This window comes from Cygnus atratus, chromosome 4 (genome assembly GCF_013377495.2).
Source record: "Cygnus atratus isolate AKBS03 ecotype Queensland, Australia chromosome 4, CAtr_DNAZoo_HiC_assembly, whole genome shotgun sequence".
NCBI lineage: Eukaryota > Metazoa > Chordata > Aves > Anseriformes > Anatidae > Cygnus > Cygnus atratus.
Window position 1 is genome coordinate 11,657,162 of NC_066365.1, and position 13,736 is coordinate 11,670,897.

At 40.8% G+C, this 13,736-nt stretch overlaps 1 protein-coding gene across 6 annotated transcripts in view; it reads left to right on the plus strand.

Annotated features, from left to right (window-relative positions):
• FAM13A (family with sequence similarity 13 member A) overlaps window positions 1-13,736 on the plus strand; it is a 132,760-nt gene that overhangs the window by 20,092 nt on the left and 98,932 nt on the right. For all 6 annotated transcript variants that reach the window (XM_035543405.2, XM_035543416.2, XM_035543434.2 and 3 more), the window contains exon 5: window positions 9,025-9,184. In XM_035543405.2, coding sequence (XP_035399298.1) covers window positions 9,025-9,184 — 160 coding nt within the window. The remainder of the gene's footprint in view (window positions 1-9,024; window positions 9,185-13,736) is intronic.

Genomic DNA, 13,736 nt, shown 5'->3' on the forward strand with positions numbered 1-13,736 from the left:
CTTGGAGGAAGTTACTGTCCACTGACCTGAGTTTCATCACTTGTAGAGTGATGGCCTTAGTTATGGCCTGCTGTGTGTCTCTGTTTCAGTCTCACAGCTTGTGTTGAAGAGGAAGCTTAGGACCAGTTGAATTCTCTTTCCTGCTCTCTCCTCTTTTGGAGCTGGGTATCAGAGGGTCTGCCGTACTCCCGTCCTTTGGCTGGGATGTAAGAGATGTGAGGTATACTAGCTGTGCAGTAAGCAGAGAATCTCTGTGCACCCTTTTGTGTGTTTTGTTGTTGTTTTTTGAATGCGCTCTCAAAGAATGATTGTGTTTGTGGCCTCCATGATTTAAGCCCTCACTAATGCAACTGTGTTTCATTCTAACAGAAATGAAGTGTGTTGTGAAAGTTTGCTCCATGACCCCAAAAGAGGCTGGCAAATGCAAGTGTCTGGCTAAAACGATGCTGTTTTTTATCCAGCAGTTCTAATTGGATGAGTATGTAAAGGCCTTAGAGGTTTGCTGATTTGGGATCCAAAGGGAGAAGAAGCTTTAGTGACGAGGGGCTTTCCCCTAAACACTTCCTTGCAGAGTTAGAGCATTTTTTTCTGCTTGGTTATCCTCCCAGTCCCCTTGCCATGGTTAGCAAGGAAGAAGGGGCACAAAGCACAGATTCTGGAACTGCAGCAGAGGGAAAATGCAGGGAACAGCTGTGCTTTGGGGGTGCTTCTTTCTCCGAGGTAACTAACAGAAAAGTGAATGTTCCTTCCAAGTGATTCAACTAAAATGTGCTGCCTACAGTGCATCCAGTGCATCTAGTGTTGCTTTTAGAGGCAGTGGGAATATAGGACAAGGTACTCTGCTTTGATGACAGAAAACTTATCTTCTTTTCTCCTACAGAGTCTTTTGTGAGGAGAAAATCTGAGGGAAGATCTTTCTACATCTACCTGGCTTTTTTGTGTACTTCTTGCAGGTGTTTTCCACAACAAACAACTTTCCGGCCTGGCACAGGTCTGATTGTTATTGGTCAGAGCCACCAATCTCCTGTGTGCCACTAGGGAACAAGCTGCAATGTAAACAACAGGTTCCTAAGTGTTTCCCAGCTGGGAGCTGGCTTGGAGAAGCAGGTGATGTAGCTGTGATGCCAAGGGCAAGCATAAGAATAAATCGAGCTCTGCATCGTGGTGTTGATTAAGGTTTTGTCCACTGATGAATAAGGCCAAATTTCCACTACCGCAAACCACTGAATTCCTCTTTCTGTATTTAAAAGCACTGATGCAGCTGTATCTGTGGTTGTGTAACGGTGGATCAGGCATGAAAGTTGCAGCAAGGTGGATTTTATTTGCTAATCAGTAGAACTGAAAGGGAAGCCAGGCAGATAAAGCCAAATAACTCATCAAAATTTTGTGTTGAGTGAGGCTAATGAGGGATTTATTTTAGCATCTCTGAACTGAGTGCTTGGTTAAGTGATATATATGTTCACTCATCTTTACATTTATATATATATATTTTTGTTTGTTTGCTTGTTTTTGAAAAATTGTACAATGAAATGATAGCTTGAACTCATTTGACTTTGGAGCCTAAAACCCCACTCTCTTTGAGTTTCATAAATAGAAATTCATGACTACAGAATGTACTCTGCCCTGTACTCTTATGACTAAAACCAAAATTTTGTTCTGGTTTAGTGAGGGAAATAGAACCCCCAAGAAATTCTTAGTATTCTGCAAAACTGCAACAAAATTCAAGCTCCTTAAAAAAAATAAGAATGTTATGATCATGCTGTTGTGAGACACTGAACATGTAAGCTTAGCACATCATTATTTTAAATAATGGGTAACAGTTTCCTCTTCCCATTTCATCATTATTGTTGCTGCAGTTGAGACTTGCTGCCTGCCTTATTTCATGTCCCCTTCACTACCATACTTGTAATTTTCCACTACTGGCTAAGAAAGAGGTCATTGATCCCTAAAGTTGTTTTTAACAGAATAAATTGTTTTGTCTGTTAGACTGTGTTTGTGAGTTAATAACCTAAGAACTTGATTATTTTATGAGTTATTGGATAAAAACTGTTCCTTTTTTTTGGTTATGATTGCTTCATTAAGAGCTTAGGGAGAATTTCTACTTCCTTTTTAAACAAAGGTACGAAAGGATGATTCAGGCCTCTCGCATTGACAGCATGTCTATTAGTTTCATTCATAATGCTGACAAAATACTCGATCATAAGTGTGACATCGTAACAGGGCACCTTTTTTCTCTTGCTGTGGAGCTAGTCACTATATGTACCAAGTGTTGCACAGTTAGTGTATCTGTGGTGGTAGTACAAAATATAGCCTTCAGAAAGGTATATCTAAGCAAAATAAAGGAGTAAACAACATATTTCTTTATAAATTGAGACAGCCAAGGGCAGCATCGTGTCTCGCCAGTAAATCAATGGAAATTTCTAGTTAGTGGTGGTGCACTCTCAAATTAGTATCAGTAGTTGCGTGTAGTTAGATGAAACTTGTCATCCTGAAGGCTATCCAAAAATTTTCCCAAGTTTTATGTAAAAAAACTTGCATTTTTTAGCTTTGTTTTTGCAGTGGAATGTGGCAGCTGTTAAGACTGGCACTTGTTACCCAGCAGTAGATTAGGAAAGCAAGATCAGTATTTGAACTAGCTGAAAGTGCTGGAGGAATTTAGAGACACAACTAGGGTCTGATCCAAAACGTGTTAACTCTGACAAGTATCTTCCAGGCAACAAACTTGATAAGAGGGCTGAGAAGGCATGTCCTATGAGGAAAGGCTGAGGACACTTCGGTTGTCTAGTCTGGAGAAAAGAAGGCCTACTGTGACTGCAGTTACCAAGCTGCCTACTGTGACTGTAATTTCCTGATGAAAAATGAAGCTCTTCCTGGAGTGAAAGCCTTTAAACATGAATTAAGCCAATAACCAACTCTGTGCAGCGGCATCACTCTTAACTGCTTCGCATTACCTGCTCTACCTGCATTTTGCCTTACACATTTCCTGCAAGTATTGTAGACAGAGGTGGAATTATTGAGTTGATTTAGGCTCCTAAATCTGATGTTACAGACCGTAATCTGGAACAGATTGCAAAAGATAATTAGTTAGATGCCTGGTGGGATTTTCCAGTGTCTCAGAAACGAGGACACTTCTGCAAAATCTCAGTAGTGATATATGACGTTGCATTTGGTTTGAACTGGTGAGACATAAGTTTGTAAATGATGCAGAGCATGTAAATGACTCATGCACACTGAAGTGAACACCTCCCTCAACTCTGTTGCCGTGTCTTTAGCCACCTGTTAGCCTCTGATCTTGCAGAAGAGTCAGCAGATGTGAATACCTGCCTGTTTTCAGCTGTACCAGTTTGTAGTCCAGTCTGTTAAGACAAATTGCTTTCATCAGCTGTTACCTTACCCGACTAAAGTACAGGACTAAGCTGTGGACCTGAGCTCACATCTGTTACAGACACAGTAACATTTATCTGGAGGGACAGAGCAGACTGACAGACGTTGTAATCTCTTAAAACTACTGCAACCCTACTCTCAGAACTTTCAGTTGTGCTGGTTGAGGGGCTCGTGGGTATCTGAGGTACTAAGGAAAATGTTTTGCAAGGGCTGGAGAAACAACAACAACAACAACAACAAAAGCTTGTAATGTTCTCTGGCTTCTGAGACCCTTTATTTCTTCTGGGATCCCCTAGAAGATTGTTAAGTTTACTTTGTGGTGCTCCTCTATAAACAGTGCTGTACCAGCAGGAAAAGTAGCAGTCAGACAAGACAGCATACAGCCCTCACTGGGTTTTAAGTTAGGATTACGGTGCTGTCATTCCACCCAGGCTATGGCTGCAAAGACACTTAAGGAAATGGCAGTGTGCATTCTTCATCTTAGACAGGGTGGGGTTGAGCAGCACTGGGAATTCATAATGAGATGCACTGTTTCACCTGGAGATCGCTGGTTCTCAGTTGTGACTTGGAGCTGTCAGCAGTTGCTGCCTGGGGAAATCAGTTCAGTGATCTCAGTCCAACTCATTATAGGCAGATGACTACATCAGAAGTCCTCCCGGCTCTCATTTGCGCTTGAAGCAAGGTTCTCAGGCATGGTGACTGGTGATGGAACCCTGTGGTGATGTCTGTCTCTTTCTGGAAGGCAAGTGGATTCTGGAGATTCAATCTCTCATAAGTACACTACACATTTAGCCTGTTACAGCTTGTTTACAGGGTCCCTGGGGTAAATTCATTTAACTAACGCAGGAAACGTAAGTAATTTTTTCACAGTGAGTTAATTTGACTTCAGGTCAATTCAGTTCTGAATAAGAGTTGTGACATGGGTCTTTGAAGTGGTTTAACTAGTCTGAGACTAGTTTTCTTGAGCATCCCTACATAAGTAGACATACCATTGATTTAAAGTGGTCTGGAAGAACCCAGAGAACAAGTGAGCACTGGTCTGCATGGACATGAGTGGCACAGAGCTGTCGTGGATGGGCAAGCAGGCATGGGAGGGCACTGTACAGAATGTGAAATACTGCTGGGTGTGATAGTCTGAAATAAAGGGCTAAGGACTTGAACATATTCCTAAGTAACACTAACTTTGACAACTACGACTTTTTGTGCTTGAAAGCGGCTTCACCAATTTCAATCTTAAAATCCTCTAAAACTTCTGGTACTAATTCACCTTTGCTCCTTTGGACCTGCTTGACTAAGTCAGATACTGTTAGTGCTGGTGCTTTGTTTAGACAAAGCACATTGTTTCCAAATACTTAATACGGACCACTGTGCTTAGTGCACAGATTTCTCTGAGCATCTCTGGAAAAGGTAGAGTGTCCTAGGAATCTGAGGGGGAAACACTGGGGTATTTGCTTTTATCATTGCCTGTCATAGAATGGCTCGGGTTGGAAGGGACCTTAAAGATCATCTAGTTCCAACCCCCCTGTCATGGGCAGGGATGCCACTCATCCAGCCTGGTCTTGAACATCCCCAGGGATGGGGCATCCACAGCTTCTCTGGGCAACCTGTTCCAGCGCCTCACCACCCTCTGAGTGAAGAATTTCCTCCGAACATCTAATGTAATTCTCCCTTCTTTTAGGTTAAAACCATTCCCCCTTGACCTGTCATTGTCTGATTGAGCCCTCCATTTTTATAACCCCCCTTTAAATACAGAAAAGCCACAACGAGGTCTCCCCAGAGCCTTCTCTTCTTTAGGCTGAACAACCCCAGCTCTCTCAGTCTTTCTTCATAGAAGTGCTCCAGTCCTCTGATCATCTTTGTAGCCCTACTCTGGACTCACTTTAACAGCCCCACATCCTTTTTGAGCTGGGGTCCCCAGGCCTGCACGCAGCACTCCAGGTTGGGCCTCACAAAGGCAGAGCAGAGGGGGACAATCCCCTCCCTCCACCTGTTGGCCACTCCCCTGTTGATGCAGCCCAGGATGCAGTTGGCCTTTTGGGCTGCAAGCATGCACTGCTGGCTCATGTTGAGCTTTTCATCCACCAGAACCCCCAAGTCCTTCTCTGGAGGGCTGCTCTCAATGTGTTCTCCCAGTCTGTGCTCATGTCTGGGATTGCCCTAACCCCTGTGCAGCACCCTGCACTTGGACTTGTTGAACCTTATGTGGTTCATATGGGCCCACTTCTCCAGCCTGTCCAGATCACTTTGGATGGCATCCCTTCCTTCTGGTGTATCAGCTGTACTGCTCAGCTTGGTGGCATCTGCAAGCTTGCTGAGGGTGCACTTGATCCCCCGTCTATGTCACTGATAAAGATATTAAACAGCACTGGTCCCAGGACAGATCCCTCAGGGACAGAACTCATCACTGGCCTGGGATTTTTCGGCACATACACAGAGCTGTAAGCTCCGTACCAGGGTTACTTAACAGTAACTACAGTGACGATGAATTGTATCAGGATATGCCTGGAGATGCAGAATTTTGCTGGAGGATTTTGTCACCCTAAACTGTCTCAGAGAATCAGGTGGAAATTCCTTCTGAGACAGCAAAGTCATTCAACAAACAGTCAAGTATTTATGCTGTACTTTCGTGGTTCTCCGAAGCTTCATAGCTCAGCAAGCTCTCACACACCAGCTTCATCAACCACTTTGTTGTAGTAAGAGACAACTGAGGTGAATCTGGATGGGATGAAACTCATGTGGCTTTGAAGACCATGTAACTGCCAGGCCCACAGGGCTTTCAGAGGCAGGGATAATTCTGCAGTGACATTCTTCTGTTACATCCTCTAAGATAGACATCAACATTTTCTTCTTGAAATGACCACAGAAATTACAGGTTTATGTCTCCCTTCTGGAAAGTGTCTTTTTGGTATAGAAACTGTTGTTCTACTGCTGCTGTACTGTCTGTGATTCTGGTACTGAAGTAGTTTGTGCGTGGCTATAAGGTGATCACGTCCAACCTTTGAGCATTTTGTGACCAGAGTAAATTGTGCATTTAACTCAATAGACAACACAATTAATTAATATGCAAATTAGACATGAAGGAGCCATCGCTATGAACACAGTTATTTTGAAATGTTTTAACAGGGTGTTTCTAAAAGAACGTGAGAATGTATCCAAGGAGAAGGATGTGGATCATGGAAGTGTTATATGAGATTTTCTCATAGAACTGTTTTTTTTTTTCCTATTGACCTGAAGTGAAATTTGAATATTTCATAGCTTTTCAGACTAAGCAAAACTGAAGATATTCTTTTTTTACATACAGTCTCAGAAACGTCCAGTTGGACTTTTGCATACAGTGTGACAACAGATGGGTTTTAATTTCTATGAATATGCAAGATGGGTGCGTACTTATAATCTAAACTTCTTTAAAATGCTGAGCTGCAGATTTATTGCAAGGAAAAGGTCAGCATGGATAGCTCAAAAAATATAATAATCCTTGCCACAGTGGAGGTCTAATAGCAGCAACTGAAGGAAAAAATAAACAAGAAATCTTGTAAAATCTGTGGACCAGTTTTAGTGACAGAATGGCAATGGATGATTTACTTTATACTGCCATTAAAGGAAAGCAAATCATGCTGTCCTGCTTGGTTACATTCAGAGGGGGAATGTAACAGGTGTGGTTATCGTTGTTTTTTTTGTTTGTTTTGTTTGTTTGTTTTTTTTTGTCTATAGGAGGCATTGGCTATAGCTCCCAGCAGTTCAAAATCCCAGAAGTCAAAATTCTGCCCTAAAATTCACTGAAGCTATCTGGAGTTATTTTTTGACTTGAAATCATTGGAGTATGTTTTCAGGCCATTTCCTAGAAAAGAGGTTCATAGGGTTGCCAGGCTTATGTTAGTGTTGTCCTTTTTTGGAGAAATATATCAGGAAGGTGACAGTTGAGACTTTCCTGAATCAAGCAAACTGTGCTCAGCCAGCTCCAGAGAACATATGGTCCTGTTACATGCTTACACACACTTTCTTTTATTCAGGACCATTACTATCTTATAGTGAGTATATGACATTCTTAAAAGCGAATTGGATCCATGCTTATCCAGCCATAGAAATTTTCCCAATTTTTTATGTAATCTGAGGCCAGGTTCCACACTAATGGAATCATCTGATTTAAGGCTCCTGAGACTGACCCATTTTACAGTTGGCAATGGTTCTGCCATGTAAAATAGTTCTGCTCATTTAAACTTCAGGTCCTCCAACTCTGTTGCACATATTGGATGTTGAAATGACATCAGTAAAGATCCTCCTTTAGAGTTTACACGGATACACTCTGCTGCAGTAGGATCCTCTCACTGTTGACAGGTAGATGCATTGCAGAGAGTAAAGTATTGAAAAGGATCAGTAACATGCAAACCCTACAAGAAGGCTTTTCTTGATGGCAGGTTTCTGGGAGTATCTGCTTTCAGAGCCTTTTTACTTAAATTAACATTTGGCTCCAATAAGCAATAGGTACAGTTTTACAGTAGCCAGTTATTTCTAATTTTTAATTTGCTGATTATAGTAAATAATTATTTATTTTCAAGTTATATCTCTGTAAAATAGTTCAGATGGCATTTGTTTAATTTTGGGGGAGTTAGGTTGTTTTTCCTCTCATAAAATCACGTAGATGTTCTCAGCCAAAAAATACTTGGAATGTTTTTCTGTTGTGTTTTTTTTTCCTCACCTGCTTCTTCCCTTTAAATTATTTCTGGGTTTTCTCTACCTCCTGATTTTCAGTTTCTGCCACCTTATAATTCTTTATAGAATTCACATCATTGTGGCCATTTCATGGGTCATTGAGAGCAGAGTACATCTGCTGGGAATGCTGTACTACGGGAAATTCTATATGATTGGAGAAATATTTTTAATGCTGAAGGAGATTCTTCAGAGAGCCTACTTTTACATTAAAACAGAATTTAAATGTTTAAATTTAAATGCTCGATAAAACATGCAAAACACCTACATTCCAACAGATGATCATTAGATGCTTATTAATTGGGTGCTCAGTTGTGCTTTTTTTTTTAACCACATGACAGGGTTGCCATCTCTATGTTTTAAAAATCTTTTTGAGTTATTAGTCTATCTTCAAGACAAATAGCAAGTCAAAATTAGATGAAGAAATGTGATATATGTCATGGTGTCACCTTAAGCTATAGAGATCTTGCTTAGCATTTCCTTTTAGTGTTCTGCTCAGCATGTGGGTTTTCTTATTTTTTTGACTCATCATATACCTTAGAGATCATCACTGATCACTTTTTCAAGGAATCTGACTCTTCCCGGTAACAGTTCAGAGAATTTAAATGCCTCATGCTGTCTGTGCCGCAGTCATCAACCCAACTTTTAGCAAGGTTAGTGGTATCTCATTTGGTGGTTTTCTCAATTAGATCTCTGCCTAGACTTTGTGGAGGAGATAGTTTGACGAACAGATACAGTATTTAATATTACTAAGAAAAACTGCAAACAAACCTAATAGTTGTTACCACCATAGCTATGATCCTTCTTTCCCAGACAGTTTCCTGTGTCTGCTAGCTAGCCTGTGTCCACAATAAAAGCATTACAGAGACGCTGTGTGAGAATGGTTCACTCTTGAGTATCTAATGTTCTACTTCATGTTCCATCCAACTTTAGTGTGCCCTCTGGATTTGAAGGTATAAAAGAACAAGAGATCTGCAACAAGATCATGACTAAAATGCTGGAAAGTTACAACACCTTGTTTGAATCGGAAGGCTTGAAGAAGGAAGAAGAAAAGCCAGTATGTGAAGAGCTATCAAGAATTATTTTGGTAAAAGTGAGTATCTCTAATATTGCACTTTCGTATAGCAAATCAATAGTGCAGGTTTATTGCAGCTTCAATTCAGAAATCTTTTAGATAAATGGGAGGCAGGTGCTGTAATAATAATGTTCTTTGTTATTGATTGATCTACAGCTTTACAAATCGATCCTACTAATAGGCCAATTTTCATTACTAGTCTAGAAGTTGATTGAGGAAAACACTGTCTTTGTTCCTGAGTCATTTAGTTGTCTCCCAAGGGCCCTTAAATCTTTTTTTGATACACCTCAGGCTTTCTGTAGCTGCATCATTGGTACCCACTTGAAAGACGAAGAGTGTTTAATAGTCCTAAGGCTGTATTATGCTCAAAACCTTACTGATAACATCCCTGATTCAAGATCCAGGAATGCAGCAAACTTGTCTGTGAAGAAGGCCTGGTCTGCAGATGGGAGCCTCTGTTCCTTTGACAATGGAGTCACCTGTGACTACAACTGGCTGCTGTTTCTTCATAGTGCTGGTTTTAATACTGCACTTGTTACAAGGCCTTGGTTGATCTGGCCTTTGTTGATCTGACCTTGGAGGGAGAACTTGCCCAGATGCCTATTTTTCCATCTTTACACATCTCAGGTCTGCCATACATAAAGCCTCATACATATTCAGTAGTGGAGGCTGAACAGGCAGAAGGGCTCCTCTTCTGGATCCATGCAGTAACTTGCTTCCACTCCTCTGTGTGGCTCAAGTTGCTGCCTTTATCCTGATGCAGGTTAGATACCAGGCCTACCTCAGTAGTGGCCATGCTAGGTAGGCATGTGTTGTGGTTTAACCTGGCAGGCAGCTAAGCAGCACACAGTCAGCGGGATGGGGGAGAGAGTCAAAGGAAGAAAAATAATGTAAAAGAGTAAAAGTTCATGGTTTGAGATAAAGACAGCTTAATAAGGCAGAAAAGGAAGGTAAAATAATAAGAATATACAATGCAATTGCTCACCACCCACTGACTGATGCCCAGACCATTCTTTCTCCCTGAAGTCTCTGCTGTCTTCACATCATCCACTTCCAACGTCAACCCTCAGTCATGATTTTCAGCAAATACCCAGAAACGTGCCATCCCAATATTGGAATGTACTTCCTCTCATATGCCTGGTGATGTTTACCAGCTTTCTGGAACTTACGCATCTCCTGACACCTCATGAGCTGGGTATCTTAAGATTTTCACTCGCTCTTGGAAAAATCCACAGACTTTATTGCCAGATGTACTGCTGTTTTAAAATGGAAACAAGAATGTGGATCTTGCAGATAAAGTCATGAAAGCGTGTACTTCTCTTTGAGCAGTGTATTGGAAAGGAAAAACAGAACTTGAGTGGAGCAAGTTGCATCTTGTTTACCATGTTGGTCATAGCTAGGGGAAATCCACAATGCTACAGACTTCTAGAAGGAGTAAGAGTATTTCAGTCAGGTACAGATTGTGGCATCGTAAAGAAAATCTCTTTTAAAGGAATAAAAAGTTAATTTTTGAGATGGGGAAGAGAGATTCTGATTCTGTAGGTGTGTTAGTTGAATTATCATTTTTGTTGTGTTCATGAACTGAAGAGGTGCAGGTTACATCACACCAGTTATATCTCCTCTTTCAAAGATTGCTCACTCATTGGGAAAGACAAGTTGTGCCAGGTAAAGTGATTTCTTAGCCTGTTTTCTCACTGGATCATAGTTCAGAAAGTAAGGGAGCAGGAAGTTTCTGCAAGTTGCCTTCCAGTCCCTGCTTTGTTCCCAGGACTGTAAAACATCCTCTCGTTCATTGCTCAGGCGTATGGTAAGATTATAGTTAGAAATGATGATAAATTTTTCTTTGGAAACCTCTATTTAGAAATTAAAAAGTGCCATTTTTACAAAACAACTTTTATCTTGGAACAGATTCCATTTCCCTGGGAAATTGAACTGTCGGATTCCTGATGCCTTGCCTAGAATGACTTCATTAGATTCTCACTCCACTTAGTAGAATGAGATCCACAAGATCATCTAGGCAGGTGGCTAGCAGGTAGAAATAAAACATATACTTCCTTCAGAAACACATATATTTATGGGAAATTCCTTCCCCAAAATAAACTTGATTTTTTTATTCCAAAACAGGATAAATATATATATATTTAAGTATAGCAGGTCTCATTTGTAGCCAGCTATCATTGCAATCTCTAAGACTTTTTTCCAAGCTTCAGTTTAATTTTCAGATCCATTGAAGGTCTGAAAGACTCTCAGGCTGTTGATTGATAGGATATCCTAGTTAGAAATGGGTGGAGAAGTGGATTAAGTGTTCTGATTAGCTATCTGCTCAGTGTTGTCTTTTTCTGACTTGGAAGGATCATAAATATTTTTTTTCCGGGCAGAGTCAGGTGTGAACTGTTTATTCTTTAGGTATATCTGAACTGCTCTTTATTTATCACATTTTAAGTTTCAGTGTAGTATAATAAAATGTTTATGATTTGCTTTGGAGAAGAATTCCTAGAGCGTTCAGTTATGGTCCTGATTGATTTTTGTGGCAGTGAACTGAGTGATAACTCAGGCAATTAAAGACAGTCAGTTTTGAGTTGCAGTAGAGATGATTTTTTTCATCTTGATTTAAGAAACCTACAGTAATAACAAAAATAATCATTCTGAACTAGGACTTTTCGTTTCCAAAGAATTTAGTGTTTTTCAAACTGCAGTTGCATGTAGTCCTATATTGTACAGCTAGACAGTGTTGTACTGTTACAACTGCAATAAAACAGAACCTTTGAATAACATTGGTAATGTTATTCATTAATGATCAAAGATAAGCAGTGAAGAGGATTTGGTTTTAGTTCCAGAGGCCAGGACAATCTGGACAGGCAAAGCATTATGAGACTCTTGAAAGATTTCTGGAATTACTGCCTTCACTGGTTCCAGGTAAAATGTGCCATCTTCAATAGTATAATGCTTTTTAGGTCAGTATTTTAGAGAAAAAACATACAATCTATTACCTTGCCATGCAGGGCTACAGGGTTGTGCTTCTTTTGGCTTTTCCTTTCCCCACTTTTTCCCTCTAATGCCTTCTTGACAGAGCTTTGTTAGTTTTAAGAACCAGTCAGCTGAGAGCACATGTTTGCACTGAGAAACAAGCACCAATATGCTGAGGATTTAATGCTGCTCCTGCCTTGATTACATATTCGGGAAAGGAATGTAAAGGGCTTTCCCCTTCTTTCCCTGTTGGATAGTAGAACATGTAGCCCTGTTCAACTGATGCAGAAGGGAAAGTCTGTTTATAATATTGAATTTATAACATTAAAATTAAAGTTAAAAATTCAAGTAAAATTATAAAGGTACAATTTTAACATTCTCAATGTAATCAAGGTACTTTTGATGGCCTCTGAACAGGGGGATTTCACTCCCTGAAGAGCTACAGAAATTGGTCTGTTTGGCTTTTGCAAAAATTAATAGTTTCAAAACAACCCAAGTAACTTCTTGCATTTTTATCCAGTTTGTTCCCAGACTTCTAACAAAAGTAGCCACTTAAGTTGGGAGGCTTAGTTGTCAAAACAGACCTTTCTTACTTGAAATGACAGCAAAAATACATGCACTGTGTTCTACAAGCCTGCTGTTAGATTTTTAAGGAGGCAGGCAAGCCACCACCACATGTAGATACATCTAATGGTGTTTGGTGGGTGCAAAATGTGTGGTGCCCAACCCAGCCAGGCAAGCCTATAAGTGTGGGTTTTATGGCAAGGAGAATGGTCCAGCTGCCTTCAGGCACTGTTTTGCAGTCGAGTGCTTGCTTGCCTATTCAGTCGAACACTCAGATTGGATCATTCAGGTCTTGGTAGGATTTGAGCCCTTCATCCCTGGGAAGAGATAGGAAAGGTAGAACAGTCAACAAGTTCTCCATCGTGGCTTGACTTTGCTCTCTTTATAGGCAGTGGTAAAACTCCATTTCCACTAAGCACTTCTGAAAGTCGTGGTGTTTCTGATTATTTCCTCAGATATGTAAAGAAAGATCTTTACTAATAAATGTTTCCTTCCCCTTTCCTCAGTTGTTTTCACTTAAATACCATAGCATGGGGATCTAATCCCTTGACAAGATCTAGGAGAAACTGCTGAAAACACACCATGGTGGGTGTGCTCCCCCACTCTAAATAGTCACCCTTCCCTGCGATCTCAGTGCTCTGGCCCTGTGGTTATGCATGCTGCAGACATGAGAGTGATCCCTTGTTTATATCAGGAAAATGGCATCTGCTTCTAATCCGTGATATACTGCCCTGACTAAGCCTGCAGGGTCTAGATAGTTTCCTTTATGCCTCTTTCATGCGTGGGACCATTTTAGCATCGTATTAATGTCTGGTTTTCAGTACGGCATTAGCTCCTTCTCTTCAGAAGGCACAGGGAACTGATCTCCTTTGAAAATCCTTCCTGAAGGTCTCAACAAATGCTACTATTTCATTTGGTATTGCCCTTTTTTGAGCAAGTCACATCAGTTCTCTCCTGCCTGGGCCAGAGTGCACCCAAGTGTCCGAGTGGGTTCAAGCGAGAGAAAGACGGGTGGAAAGTAAGTGAGGATAAAGAGCAC